Source organism: Corvus hawaiiensis, chromosome 7 (assembly GCF_020740725.1).
Source record: "Corvus hawaiiensis isolate bCorHaw1 chromosome 7, bCorHaw1.pri.cur, whole genome shotgun sequence".
Taxonomy (NCBI): Eukaryota; Metazoa; Chordata; class Aves; order Passeriformes; family Corvidae; genus Corvus; species Corvus hawaiiensis.
In genome coordinates, this window is record NC_063219.1 from 20,950,432 (window position 1) to 20,965,795 (window position 15,364).

Below are 15,364 nucleotides of genomic sequence, written 5' to 3' on the forward strand. Positions count from 1 at the left end.
GTCTGCATCTTCTTAAACATGCAATAATCAACTAAAAATCCCTAGGTCTAGTTCAGTCAGAAATAATGAGCTGCCAACAGGAACAGTCAACAGGAAGATGAGAGAAAGAGATGTTTTACACCCACATGGGCGATTTTGGGTGTAGTTACAGGAAAGCCTTGAAGAGTTTTGATTCTGATCTTGAAGCCTCTAGTCTCTAAGAAGTCCCATTTAATGGTGTCCAGCAGGGCAGGGTCCCTGTAGTTGGATGATGAGGTGCCACAGTAAACTGAGAAGAGAAAATTTTAGATGAAGTAAACAGAGGATAGCACTGTCCTGTGCTGGCTCCTTTATTACTATCATTCAGCAGTAAAATATCTGGGCTTATCAGTTCATCTGTCTCTGAATGTAGATTTTGTCTTGTGAGTGTAAAGAATAATGAGTGAGAAGGGCATGACCCACCATCTCAGCTCACATCAACAGCATCTCCACCATTCCTGTTGGAGAATTCCTCTAGTATCTCACCTGTGGGAGGTACAGATGTGTAGATGTAGGTGAATGGGGTAGGAGCTCACCTGGCTGCCAGCTATGTGGGAGTGAAACAGGTAGGTGCCTCCCAAAGCTTGCATCCAGGTCACTTCAAACATACAGTGACAGAAGGCTTCACATAGCTCCCAACCTGGAATGCAGTTCCCAAGCACTGTTTGCCCTCTCTGCGTGTTGCTGAGGTGTGAACTGCTTTAAACAGGTCCTCTTCTAATTAAGTACGCTCAGTCTGTGTGTTGGCTTTGCAGGCACCCATCTGTAGAGAGGAGATCTGCTTGCTCCCCTCTGAGGATCCTGCCTTCCCTCCCCATCGGCCTTGTTGGGAGATTAAAGCAGCAGCGGCCCCATACACAAACGCAGCTGGTTCCGTTTGGTCAGCCTGAGCCTTGCTGTGAAACCACGACAAGAATTCCAGTAAGTTGGCAACACTGAAACACAAAGAAAACAACAATAGGAAAAGACCTTCCGTGCAGAAAGGAATGTTTCAGGCACTATTCCCCTACAGTGAAAGGAGAGAGGGTGGGAGGGAGGAGGGAGATTTGAAGAGGGCATGTCTCCCCCTCCCCCGGCAGCTCTGGATCTTGTGATGGAGAGATCTTATCCTCTCTTTGTGATTCAGAGGTGCCAGGAAGCTAATTGAATATTCTGATCTGCCCCCAGTGTTTCTTGTGGCTTGACCCCGGTGCTGTGTCGTACCACTACACCAAACAGCCCTGAACCTGCATAAATCACAACCTTGCAAAAGCCTATGCTCCACATCTTCTCTCCCCACCCCCCCTCTTTACTATCTTGATAGATAGAAAGCCTTTACGGAAAGGTTTAGAGGGATTAGCGTCCTACAGGACCTGGAAAGATATCACAGTCTGCTAATAAGCGGCAACATGTTGCTGTGCAACTTCTGCAGGAACAATACAGGCACCTCTACTCCTTTATTGCAATTGCAGTCCATGGCAAAAAGAAGAAGAGTTAAGGTTTCAAAGATTGCTTAAGTTCTGTTGCAGCATCAGCAAACAGCTATTGCAGTATAATGAGCATGGCATGATGCTAATGCAAAAGATATGTGGTATTTATAAAGGTGGTGTCATTAAAATTAATCTGACAGAGCCTCTTGGAAGACAAATAGGCCTATCCTTCTCCCATGGTTTATATGCACAGTAGTCCTTGTTGATATGCACGTGTACGTGTGCACACAAATGAAGAAAGGACAGCTTGGCATAACTAAATTTTCTACATGAAAGACTATTTTTCGCTAATATTAAACAAAATAATGATTTAACTTCACACACTTTATATATGATGTTTCTGATCCTGCAAGCAATGCCTCCAAAATGTTTGTCCTTTTTACCAAGGCTGCATTCCAGCCTGAAGTATTAGGGTATCTTTATCTTTCTCCTGTGATCCTACATACTGCTCTTCCCTTGTTAGTGGGTATATGGTTCCTGAAATGGCAGCAGTAAAACACAGGGAGATATTTCTTTGTGTGTTGCACACACTGTTGGAGAGTTAGAACTAAAGGAGAGTGTCTCCAGCTGACATATTTAGAATTCACAGCCAAAGCACTTTACCAAACTGATTTTATCTGCTGAGAAAGTGCAAAAGTAAGTTTCATCCCTACAGTTTTCCTTTCATAGGTTTTATGTGAGGAGTACTAAGTTTTAAGCTTTACCTCTGCATTGGTGAGTAGATGTTAGATTTTTTTTCAGAGTTATCAAAAAAACTTTTTCTCGTTTGGAGCATGCCTTTGGGGCACTAAAACTTGTGACACATTTCACTTGCCACCTGCAATTCTAGGAACTACTCAAAATACACAAGCACATTAAATACAGCGCCAGTGGACTCTGAAACAAAGTCTGCAAAGTGTAGAGTCTTGGAAGCATCTTGGCTATCCTGCGAAGTGTGGAAGGAGGGGCAGAGGCAGCCTGTGGCTGCAGGGCCTGGAGCAGTGCCTGATTCCCTCATGCTAGTTCCGGGGCCGCCGGGTATAAAGAGCTTTATGCAATGTCTGGAGGGTGGGAGTTTATAGAAAACGCGATGTCTCAACAGGCGAACACGCCTTTCTTCTGCAACTAGCAGGATAAGAAAAAGACACCAGGGTCCTTGTGCTGCTGCTGTGCAGATCAGCACCCCGGAGTCCAGGAGCCAGCTTCTGAGGAAGCTGGAGCATCCCAGCCCAAATGGGACCTCACCATCGGATGGATGGAAGAGCAGCAACTGCTTGCAAACTGCTCATATTATTCGCTGCATGCATAATGCAGGGCAGTTGCCAAGGTAAGCGCTATGCTCCAGCCTCTCCGGAATGGGACTTGCACCGCAAGGAGCACATCCCTACTCCGGGGACTTCTGTAAGAAAAAGACCGAAGTTCCTGAAAGTAGAGGGTTAACGGGCGCTGATTCAAGGAGGTCTTTCCAATAGCTAGGGGAGACAGCTGGCTCTTTCCAGGAGTCATTTGGTGGAGTCGGTTTCTGTTGTGGAAAAGGAATAGTGCCTTAAAAGCACTGCAAACACCATCGGCTCTTTAGCTTCACTTCATCTTGGTTTTAAATTATCCTAGTATGCTTCCTTTGATTGTTTTTCTGGTTTGTACAAACTTTTTTTTTTTTTCTATTTGTGTAAGACAGCAACACACAAATGTGGCTAAATTTTGAGGGACATCTCAGACTTTGCAACTCCACGGTCTAAACTCACGGTTTTACAGAAATGCAAGCAGGCAGTTTTTTCTGTGATTGAGTCCTGATTACTGACTGTGAATAAGGGAAAAAAAAAAAAAAAAAAAAAAAAAAAATCACCCCAGACGTTTTACATTTTTTCCTTGCGATCTTTGTGCTTTTCTTGCGACTGAAATACGGGTGATTTTGCAGAGCAGAGTTCACCTGCATTCCTAGAGCTGGTTTGGTGACCACTAAAATTGTACCTAGAGTTGTTTTTGGTGAGGCGTGCACAGGCTGCAGCACTTGCACGTAGACAGGTTGGGCCGGGGGATGGGGGTTATGCGTGGACATGCTTGCGTACGTGTGGTATATGCAGTCATTTACAGAAGGCTATAAGAAAGAAACAGATGCTTAGTTAGAGCACAATAAGCTCCCCTCAGTCGGTCTCAGACGCAGATTTGAAGTTGAGAGAGGGAGAACTTTTTCTCTGGGCTTTACTGTTGCTAGGCGACATCTAGGAGCATGTGACTGGCAGAGCAGGCTGAGTGCCTCTCCTCCGGTACTAATCTGGCTGCTGGGGATGGAGTAGCCGTGTGCCCAAGTCCTCTCCCCGGCCTGTGACTGCAGCCTCTCTTCTTGCCTTCTCCTTCTTCACGCTGTTTATTTGCCTTGCATTGAAAATCAAGCCTGTCTTGTTGGAGCAAGAGTGGCTGAAGTGCATTTCCTCCACCCCGTGTATTGACCTGCAGTCCTGCTGGTTCTGTGTGTGCCTGTGTATTACGTGTGTGTTCAAATTGTTAATCTGCTTTCTTTGCTCAACTCTTAGTTTAAGCTCCTTAGACAGAATCAACTAAGTAATTATACAGCAACTGCTGCTAGCAGCTCCCACTTATGAACAGGGAAATAAGAGACAGCTAATGTGCAGCAGGAGACCTGCAAAAACTCCAGCCAAGGAGATCACACTGGTCAGAATTAATGCTATGCACTATTATTTTACATTGGACAGAATGGAAGCTGCAGTGCAGATCAAAAATTTTTTTTTTTTGTTCTACAGCTGCTTGTGATTGTCCAGAAAGTATCTGATAAATTCCATGACAGAATAAGCAGAGAGAAGCTTTGAACTAGTATCCATAGGTAGTGGAAGTACAGAAGTTTTTTACTTTTATGGTGTTCCTCCCCCTCTTTCTCCCATTCTTCCCTCCCCCGCTGCATCCACAGTAGAATAACTGTGGAAATCAAGCAGTATACTTTTGGTAATGGGTGTCTGATACTAGCAAAATACCTGGATAGCAATTTTGCCTGCACTGTGATTATGATAGTGAAGTATTTGGTAAGCTTAAGTTCCAGTTCCTTGAATGTTGAGATCATGTCAGAAACTTATTTTAAAAAGAAAATTTGGAGAACCATGAAAGCAATCCCAAGCCTTAGAAGGAAAATGGTGAAAACCTATTATCTTGCCTAATCCTCAGTATTTTCAAAGGTGCTTCACTGATGTTTTTTGAGATTTTTGTTGGCAATATCTGAGTGTTCCCAATATAAGATGGATGCTTCTAGGAGTATTTCACCTAAGCACTTGCTCAAATGATAGTACTCTTCCTTGATTTACCTAATTCTAGTTTTACTGGGAGTAAACATAGTGCTCATAAATGGAATAAAAATGCTGTATTTTGTAATTGCCCGCAGTACAGGGCCTGTTTCTCCAACCTTTACTCTGTAAGTCTTGTTGTGTGTGGAGTAATTGTTGTCAGAAAAAAGTGTAACTGGATTCTAAAAAAATTGTTAAATGAAGGTAGTGTCAAGCAGGAGCATCACAGGACTATTGTTCGTGTTTGTTTTGAGGAATATCGAAGTGCTTCACACTCAGTCATAAACTAGAGACAATGGATGGATGTTAGTTCACCAAATTTGATTTGTTATCCTAAGTCTCTGCAATGATGAATCATCACCTTGATACATCCCAGGCAAATATGACTACCTTTATGAGGTCTCTATTAGTCTGAGAATGAAGGCTATTCTAAGAATGAATGCATATGGTGTGATAAGATATATCAAAAATCTGAAACATTAGCATGCAGTGTGGCAGGCCATTAAGAAATTGGTATGGTAAGACCAAGTAGAGAAGAGGTACAGCAGCTCTTTCTAGAAGTCATGGAGAAACATGCTTTTCCATCAGGCATTGTAATAGTTCAATCTCCAAATTAATAATTCAGTGTTTTTTAGACATTTTCTTCACTCAAAACTATTTAATTTGTCTGTAGGATGATGTACAGTGACGTTGCTAGAGGCGACAGGCCAGAGTCACTATTCATACTTCCTTGTACAGAACTGTGCACTTTTAAATGACAGAGAAGCCTGGCTGTAAGATTCCACTCCTGCCAAGACCTAGTGTTTGAAGACTTGAGTGACTGGGAACTGAGGATTTGGAAGTAATGAGAAGGGAAAAAGGATGGCAAGAAATATGAATATACCAATGCAATCCTGACATACAATTTACTGGGTTTTCTGCATGACCTTTGGGCTTCAGTGTTCATAATCCTGCGCTGGTACAATTTTCTTGGTTTCTCTTGGAGAAGTACTCACACAAAATCAAGAGCAAAAATTGCACTGAGTGTCCATCTACCTGGCTTCTAAACTGGTTTACTTCCTGAGGCCTGACAATTCAGAAGTACCTGTCAGTGAAACATGTTATATAGTCTTCTCACATTTTAATGAGTTTTTCTGTGCACTAACAGGGGTTTTGTTTTTTTTTTTCTTTGTTCTTTTTAATGAATAGCCCACTTCTAGTACATCTCTTGAATTTTCTTAATAATTCACTCTTTTTCTGTATTCTGTTCAGTAAAGCGTATCAGGTATTTGCAGAGTAATCAGCTAAAGCAAAGAATGGGTCAAACCCTAGAATTTTAGTTAAAAATTGAAAGGAGTAATTGGATGACACCTGGTTAGATTTAGGTTCTATGCCAAGTGCTAGAATTACAGTAAATAATTAAGCTACAAGAGTGAAGACAAACAGACACAGAGCATCCAAGGAGATTTCAACTAAGATAAATATGTGATGTGTATGACGCTTCTATTTCCCTGTAAGACAAACCAAAACCTTCTTTCATATATTGAGCTGATTGGAAATTTGAGCTATGAAATCCTACTTTAATCCAGATTTACTTGCCATGTGTTTTGCAGGAAATAGCAAAGATTCATTTGGGGGAAAGGTAGACTGCAATTTCATTACAGCCTTTTAATTCTTTTCCTTTTGGGCTTCCTGGATTGACTTGAAATCAGCTGCACTGTTTGAAGCCTTTCCCCTCCATACGCCTTCTTGCACTCTTAACTTCTCATTCTTTAACACTGAACCTGGTGATTCTTCCAGCAAGAACTGTTTTTTAAAATCTGAATACTCTTCTTTTTAATTGAGCAGTAAGCAGGCACATTGTAGGCATAGTTTATTTTATCTATGTATACTGAAGCCATTCAGTCTTCTACAATACTTACTTTTAGATCTGAGGGGTTGTGATAACTTTTCAGATAGACAAATATGTAACTTGAATTACACTGTACTATCACTTTTTAAAGCAGTAATTGTATCTCCTCTTCCAGAGCTCTACTTAAACCATACTGGAACCATATAGTACTTTGGATGTTTCAAAGGAAGTAACACTTTCTAGAGGTTGTCATTGTTGAAAAACATTAAATGTTCCTTCTAATTAAGGATCTATTGTCTATTTAAAGAGAAGTGGATGTTTTTATTCCACTGTGACTAATTAGTGATGATAATAATAAGTTTTCAGTTTCTTTTTAATAGCTTACACTGATTGTGGCAGATAAAAGAGCTGTTTTTAAAATATTTAAAACTGAAGCGCTTCTTTACATAATTTGATAGTAATACACAATTCTTAAAAATACCTTGAGCTGTTTCTAGATGAAAGAATAACAAGGTTTCTTCTGAGAAACCCAGTGCTATTCCTTTAATTTTAAAGAAATTAGCCTGAGTTGTACTGATCTAAGACAGAAAATATGATTCAGTGAAGAGCAAACATCTCTTTAAATAGCTTTTTGTTGTTTGAGGTTAATTTTGAAGTCCATTTTGTTATGATGACATTAATTTTTTAAACAACTTTTTGCTCCCTCAACTCAGTACACATATAGAGCAGTTTAAAAAATGAAGTTTAATAAGTAAGCATAGAACTGTTGAATGAAATGGATAGCCTTTAGTGTATTCCTTAAGCTTTTACTGTTGGTTTCAAGGGTTTTAATGTTTTCTTTGTTTTGCAATGCTTAAAGTGGATTAGAGATCTAAGGATCACTGTTAAAAGTTTTGTTTTGGATTAATGAAATGACATATAAAAGTTGACTGAAATGGTTCTATGACCTGTTCTATTTTATAATTTAAACATGAATAAGTTGCCTTCATTTTACAATTAAGAAGTCAGATCTTCAGCAAAAGGGCACTGTTTACAGCAGCAGTGTGTCTGCCCAATTATTTTTCTGCACAGGCAGGTCATGATACTACACCCTGCTGAGTCAAGTCAGAGAATGGGGGGCCATTCCAACTGGGACTCCCTTTAACAGGGATTGCAGAGTCATGCTTTTGTGGAGCAAGAAGGCCGGGGGTTTAGTTTTGCGCTGTGGCATCTCTTAAAAAAAACCAGAAGGCGTAGTCCACAAGATATCCCAGGAACTGATACATTCACTGATGTATTTAGAACCTAGGTAATGTTTTTTATCTTCAGAAACCATGGTACACATTATCAACTCTTATACCATAGAAAGTTCAGTTTACATTGAGGAAGTATAAGGTCTGCAGAACTGGAATACAGCCATGTATAAATAACCCTTCCCAGATTTGTCCCAAAGAAGGAAATCTACTATGTAAAGTTCATATCATTCAATACCCATTTTGATCTGATCAAGCCCTTGTCACACCTTGTCATCTGAGGGTACAGTTTCATGAGAAGTGATGAGCCATGTGAATGGTTAGTTCACCGCTCCTGGAAGCAGGATGCCCCCACTCATCTTCCCTCTCTTTTCCAATGTCCCATGCCCGTGTTGCTGACAACCTTGAGTTGTTGGTACTTGCTTTGTGCCACTGCTCATTGGACCTTCTCTGAGCTGTTTTCACTGTGGGAGAATTAAACCAGGCCTATGGAATTATAGCTTAGTGATTTTTGAGCAGCATGCAGAAGGGCCTGGTAGTTACTGGAGTTTGGAAAAGAAAGGGAACCTTGGCAGCAAGTACGAGGAGAGGTGTTTGAAGGAGGGTGAGAAAGACACACTCTGTTTTCCTATGGTAAGTCAGGGCTGGCCATGCAACCACTGTCTAATGCTACTGCTAAAAACCTTACCATGCTGGTAACAAGAGTAGTCCTGTGAGGGCTAGGGTGAACAAGTGTTAGCGCTGCTGGAAACCCTTTTGTAAAGGTGTCTTGTGTAAACAGATGGCTTGACTTGAATGAGGCTGCTCACATGTTCACTTTTGAGCAGAGTTGTAGGGCTGTTCTCAACCTGCAATGTAATAAGTGCATTGGATGATAACCAATCAGATGGAATGTTGCTGCAGTTCTTGTTGGCCTTCTAGCTGTATTAATAAAAATTACTTTTACTACTGCAAGGTCTAATACTTTTAAAAACCATTTCATGTGAAACAAACTCCAGTTTGTCTGAAATGAGTGACAAAGTCTGTGGTGTCTTCCATAAGAATATTTGAGCTGTGTTTGTTAGCTCTGCAGTTACTAATTTTCTGTATGAAGTCAGACACAGAATGCACTTTAAAGCCCCACTGAAAATAAGTGCAAAACTTTTTAATTCTTGGCCTATGCAACTTTTTCTAATAGGAGTTAAGAATTCTCAGAGACTTAAATCCTGCAAGGCAGTTCAGGAAGGGAGAGGCCCAAATGATCACCCTGTTAAAGGAAAAATCTTGTCTTTAAACAACCTATGTGGAGGTACTGACTCTAAACAGCAATATAACAGTTGTGGTTGCAATTGTCTCCTAGCAGACCTTGTGAAAGACTGATGGAAAAGTATTGCTATGAGGAAGGGATTACAAGTTAAAGGTTGCAGGCCTGCAGACAAATGCCTGCAGTCCTCTGAGCAATGTTATTTGTATATTGTGTGTTACCATTGAGATCCTTGGGAGACAGTGTATGGCTTTCCTGTAGTTTTTTGTGCTTGTTTCTGGATGTAAGGATATAGTGTGGAGTACGTGCATGCTTTTGTGTTTCCAACGATGTAGCAACTGTGGGCTTATGCAGCTATACAGGCTAGAGAAGTTCATCCTTACTGTTAACCTCTGTGTCTGACATGCTGCTTAGACTAGCTAGCTAATGTAATGTAAAGAATTACTTACAATATTGTGCCCAGCAGCCACCAATGAAGAGAAGTCACAGCAGAATCAAGCATCCTTAAAAAGTCAAAGTGGATGAATAAATCTGAGAGTTATAGAATTTGGATGCTTAGGGAAAATAAAAGTAAAATGCTTCCACTGGGGTTGACAGGAAGAGTAATGTTTCAGGAGAAGATGGTATTTCTTGTATTTATCTTCTTCTGATGAATTCAAGGACTGTCTTTTTAATATGGCACACTTATTAGTATTGCTATTGCATAAAAGGATTTTTAAAATTATTTTTTAAACTAAAAACTATAACGAAAATATGCTACACTTAGACATGAAACAGCCAAAGGATGATTTCATTCTTATTGTTCATTTCCAAGTCCTTTAAGATAGAACTGCATTTTGTGTGAGCACATCGGACCACATTGTTGCTTCAGTTCAGGTGATCCTGGCAGGGGATTTGGAACTAGATGATCTTTAAGGCCCCTTCCAACCCAAACCGTTCTATGATTCTATGATCCTTCATTTACTCAGGCCGGCCTTGACATACAGAATTTCCTTTTCAGGAAGCTTGATAAGGAATGACCAGCCACTAGCTACTAACTGAAAAAGGGTCACTACTGAATAAGGGAGAAATGTGATGTGTCAATGCATCCGAAGGAATATATGTAGTTCCCAGTGTCATGGGCAGTAGTAAGCAGCATTAGAATGTCTGTCTAGACACACTGGGTGCTTGTAGCATGTGGTCTATCTATTCTGTACTGACACGTCAGTTCTGCTTTTCTGACAATGTTCCCACAGTTTTGGTTTGCAGTGAGTAACTATTGCAATTTTTGAAATTTGTGCAAAATGACTAGTGGCCTGTGAAGCTTTGGGTGGATATGGGTTCTGTGGTGGGAAGATAGAAACGGCTTTTATTTTTTGCACTTACCGTGTTTATTATCTGTAAGGCAAAGTGGTTTATTTTTTGCACAGCAGGTTTCATTTTTCATTTAACAACTTGTAATATAAAATTATGGTAAGGTTTATAATTTAGCAAAATGTTACATGTTGCACAGCCATTTCCATTCTAGCAATGATACAGAAAAGAAATACAAAAATGACACGATTTCACTGTCACGAACTGCGCAGGAAGGCTCTTACTGAGGCCAGTTCCTAGCGCTGCAATGACGCATCAGCTTTTAGGAGAGCATGACAAAATTGAATGCAGGTCATCATCTCAGCATGCGATCTAATTTTGAGAAAGAACTGCACATTGGTTGGAAAATTTATTTAAAAAACTGTACAGCTCTCAAAATGAGAAAAGCTTCCTGAGAGGTTGTTTTATCATCTGCTACTGCATCTGTCTGACTTTCGAAGTGATATATGTATTGTACCTGTTCTCTCTAAGTTGTTTAAGCACTTTTTTTTTTTCACTTTCCACACACTGTGTAGTTGTAAATACTTCCCAGTCTTGAAGACTTTCCTCTTTTGCTCATATTTTCCCCCACCTTCTGTTACCCAGTTGCTATTCTACAGCAGCCTTGGGGCCATTAGCAATGTTCATTCTTATGAAAATGCTTGGGATGCTTCCTTCTGTGAGTAACTGAGGGTGTCTTTTTTTCTACTGTGTTTGCCTGTTCTTCTTCCTCTTTTTGTCATATGGTCAATTAGAACAGATTTTTGCATACTTAATGTGCCATTCATGAAAAAGAAGCTACTGAGATTTAGGAGAGCTGGGGTATGTATGCTTCCCTAGAGATCCACAGTGCTTGCTTCACTTCCCCAGCTAACACAATCACAACAGATTTATGTGGATTAAGACACCTAATGTCAAGACAACTGGTTGGGGTTATCCAATTTAAGGCAGAACATGTTCTTTACATATAATGTCTGAAAGACATTTTTATGTTGAGAAGGCTAATCTTTCAGCTGCACTGCAAGTACTGGTTCTCGTGAATTTGGCCATACAGATAATAATTTTACTAAAATCTTTAAGGAGTACAAATAGTTTTTGTTAGTGTCCTCCTGGAAAATACTTTATATACAGTTTAGATTAAAGAAAGTGTCTAAGAAAAATTAATGGCTGACCCTCAGTTATCACTGAAGTACAAGAAATTTGTCAGTGACTTAAATGAAAGAAGGAACCTGGTCTGTTCAATATAAAGAATATTTACTTTATCAGTAGAAAGGAGTATCACCTCCTGTCTATTAGAATTAGCCCTTGCTTAAAAGGATTATTTCTTATTCCTGCCTTGTTGTAGGACTAAAAAGATAGTAAAAGTTTATTTGTTGCTTTAAAAAAGTGTGTGAGTTGAAGCAAGATTGTAAAGGAACTTAATTTTTATTATTTTGTTTGTAGTACTGTATGATGGAAAAGGTACATAGTATGGATATGTACTGTTTATGAGCATGTATGATAAATAAACTGTCATGGTTTTAAATTTAGAAGGTTTTTTACAATTAAGATCAGTGAGATCAGTGTGGATAACTTAAAAAGACTGAATATCTTGAATTTTTTTTTTTTTTTTTTTTTTTTTTTTTTTTTTACTTTTCCCAGAATAATTGATTTGGAAGTGGTAATGTGGAAACCATTGTTATTTTTTTCTGAATACAAGAGCTTTAAGAAAAAAATTAAAACTGGGACTTTTTTTTTTTCCTGGGAGGTCCATATTTGGTATATCAAAAAATTAGGATCTTGTTCTCTTTATTATTGGTTCAGGCTTATACTTGAAAAAAATAAAATTGAATAGATTTGTTAAGAACTAATTAATAAACCATTTCTATTTTTATCAGGCTGTTTGCATTTGCTGCTTTTTCAATTAATAAAGCTGAAGTAAGGTAATGAGGATGAGGATTATGAATATCTTTAATGTTGCTAGGAAGCATTTACAGTGTCATTCCTTTGAACTTGTCTGCAGGAGACTTGAACCATTTTTTCTTTGCAGGAAAGCTTTCCTGCTTAGTTTCAGTAGATTAAAATCCTTAATTTCTTTAATTCTTGTATTTATGTTGAGGCATTAGCAGAAATTAATCTATAGTCCTTTTGTAACTATTAACTGAAAACAAATAGTTTAACTTTGAATACAATTATTTAAAGTATTTTTATCAAAGATTTTGCATGTGAGCATTATTAAAATGATATTTGATGCTTTAGTTTTAACAATTGCTTTAGTCGAGAAGTATTTGTATGTGCAAGAACATGGAGATACAAAGCACATAATATAATGTAGATTTTGCTGGGTGTTTTTCCTGCTTGGCAAGTAAAGGCAAACCATAAAAATCTGCTGATGCTGCAGAGAAACATGGTATTTCCAAGTCCATAATGAAAGACAATAGTTTCACTTTTGGTCTTGAATTTTAAAATGCTTTTAAAAAAAAAATCAGTTGAGTAAAAATTTCAAATGTTGATATTGGATCTTACCTGTCAGAGTAGAACCCACTTATTACAGCTTCTGATACCTGTCATTCTGCTGAACACAGAATGTGGTTTACTCAAAAATAAGTCCAGCTAGTACTGGTGAAGAACAGGATCAGTTGCTCCAAGTTCAGTCCTTTATCACTTCCACCAATGTCCCCTGCCTCCCACCCTCAAATAATCAAAATGTTTCTTGTACTGTCTGATAAACATACCAGCAAAGCAGTGTGCCTCTCATGTATGGTGACTTTGAGTGCTAACAGATTAAAAATAGAATGTGAATGCGTGTTGGTGAAGGGAAGAGCAGGGCCATTTGGCCTCTTGGCATCGGGGCACCCCTGGGAGTTCAAGAGCATGTCATCTTTATGCTGCAAACTACCTAGGGCATGGTCCTTTTTGTTACATGATTGTATGGTGCAAGGCACAAGGAGTTCTTGATCAGCTGCTGAGTCTGTAGATGCTATTTTACTAATAATAATCTTGTTATATGCAATCGGATGATAATTCAGTAAAAGAAATACTACACTTCCCTACTGACAATGTATTGCTGTCTCTCTGGCACTTCAGCTTTTCTGCATCAGATTGTCCCTTGACTAGTCCTCTGTTTTCTTATCAATCTGTCTACAAAGGTCTTGCAGTCATGTGAAGTGGGTGCAGATGTACATTTGTACTGTCTTTTTGTTGATATTGTCAGTAAAAATTATTTCTTTAATCTAATTTAGAGACACATAGGTACAAAAGATGGTTCGTGTTGCAAGGGCTTGAAAACTGCAGGTAAATCTTTTACTGCTTTGTGTAATACTGTGGGACAGTAATACCTATAAATGTTTGTGTGATCTATGTTGTTTTTTTTTTTAAATCTGCACAGTTTGTATTAAATATAATGAAGTTTAAAGACTGTAGATAGACTGAAGGTTAAATATCATCTCGAGGTATATGGAAGTTAGCATAATTTCATCAGACTCTATTTTTCTTATATATTAAATAATATTTGTTCATTCTGCTGTTATAATTGCTAGCTGACTACTGCTCCTCAGTGTCATAGGGCATTATTTGAAAATAAGCTAAGGTTTTTCCTAAACTTTGGATTTCACTTCTTTCTACATTAGTGAGGGGGAACAGAGATGGAATTCTCAGAGGTTCAGCCTTCCCTCCTTGAGCATGCCAAAACCTCAGGCTGTTTGACATGTAATTAAGCTCGGCAAAAATCTGACATCAAAGTGTATGGAAGGCGATTCTCCAGGATTCTTTTACCTGCAAGGCCCCTAGAATGGGCTGCTCTGTTTGGGGCCAAATGGGAAAGAAAGTACCCTTTTTTGGAAGGCAGGGAGAAAGAGAGCTTGTCACTTATTTTTCTATTTGTAAATTTTATGTCGAAGACATTTGTAATGCTCAGTGTGTTTGCATTTACTTGTTGAAAGCCTGGAGATGTATTACAAGTGGAACTATTCAGCTGAAAAAATATTGCCTTGAAGAACATTACTCTTTTAAATGCAAATAAATCTGTTGAGGGATTTGATTCCTGAAGTGTAAAGTAATTGCAGCAGTGTAAGTTTGATTTTTGAGTGGACAGTTTGAGAGTGGTACAATATACCCTGGACTTAATACATTCCTCATTACTTTAAATTCTTCATTCAGGCTTAGCTGCTAAAGAAGTGTTAGCAGCTCTCAAAGGCATTGTGGGTACAAGGAAGGAAGAACGAATTTTGGCCTATTCTGTATAATCAGAATGAACAGTCATGGCCCTTAATCTGTGGATGACAAATGTAATTCAGAAGATTTGTTGTCAGAGTTAAACATGTGAGGGACTTCAAGGTTAAATGACCAGGTGGAAAATGTGTGAAAAGAACACAAAAGACTAGAACTGTTCTGGGAGGAACTGCAAGGAGTCAAAAGTAATGCAGAGGGGTGGAGAGTAAGGCTGATTTGATTCTATTATAAGCCAAACATAACCTTCTGGTTTGAATTTTAGCTTTAATTCTGAAGCTAAATGTTCCTACACAAACCTGGGGACAAGTGAAGCCCAGTGAAGGTAGAGAGGGTGTAATGGACTGCCTTCCTGTTGAAGACTGTAGCCCTAGGGGTTAAAGCACTGTGCTGTGAAATTCGTGATGCTATTAACCTCTCACTCTTCTGCTGGAATTCCCTGTCACTTAATGTGACATTGAGTAACATTCATTAGTGGTGTGAAGGTTGTCGACCATCCTCTAGTAGCAGTGGGGTTTGTCTTTGACAGTGGTTTACCATAGGGTACTTCATTCATATACAGGCAACAATTGTTGCAGAAAATAAGGTGAATAGTGGTAGAAGATGCGCTTATTTTGAATAAATTAAAAGTGAAAGGAAGTATTTTGTTTAGTTAGCAATTTGCTCAATCTTTACTCTGATAAAACCACTACTATGTTGTTCTATTCCAGTGGAAAACGACTACCTGACATAACCTTTCTGCAAGCAGCTTTCCCAGAGCT

At 39.0% G+C, this 15,364-nt stretch overlaps 1 protein-coding gene across 5 annotated transcripts in view; it reads left to right on the forward strand.

Moving 5' to 3' along the window:
• Positions 1-2,539: 2,539 nt before the first annotated feature.
• LRP2 (LDL receptor related protein 2) overlaps positions 2,540-15,364 on the forward strand; it is a 118,723-nt gene continuing 105,898 nt past the window's right edge. For all 5 annotated transcript variants that reach the window (XM_048308952.1, XM_048308953.1, XM_048308954.1 and 2 more), the window contains exon 1: positions 2,540-2,793. In XM_048308952.1, coding sequence (XP_048164909.1) covers positions 2,700-2,793 — 94 coding nt within the window. In that variant the 5' untranslated portion in view covers positions 2,540-2,699. The remainder of the gene's footprint in view (positions 2,794-15,364) is intronic.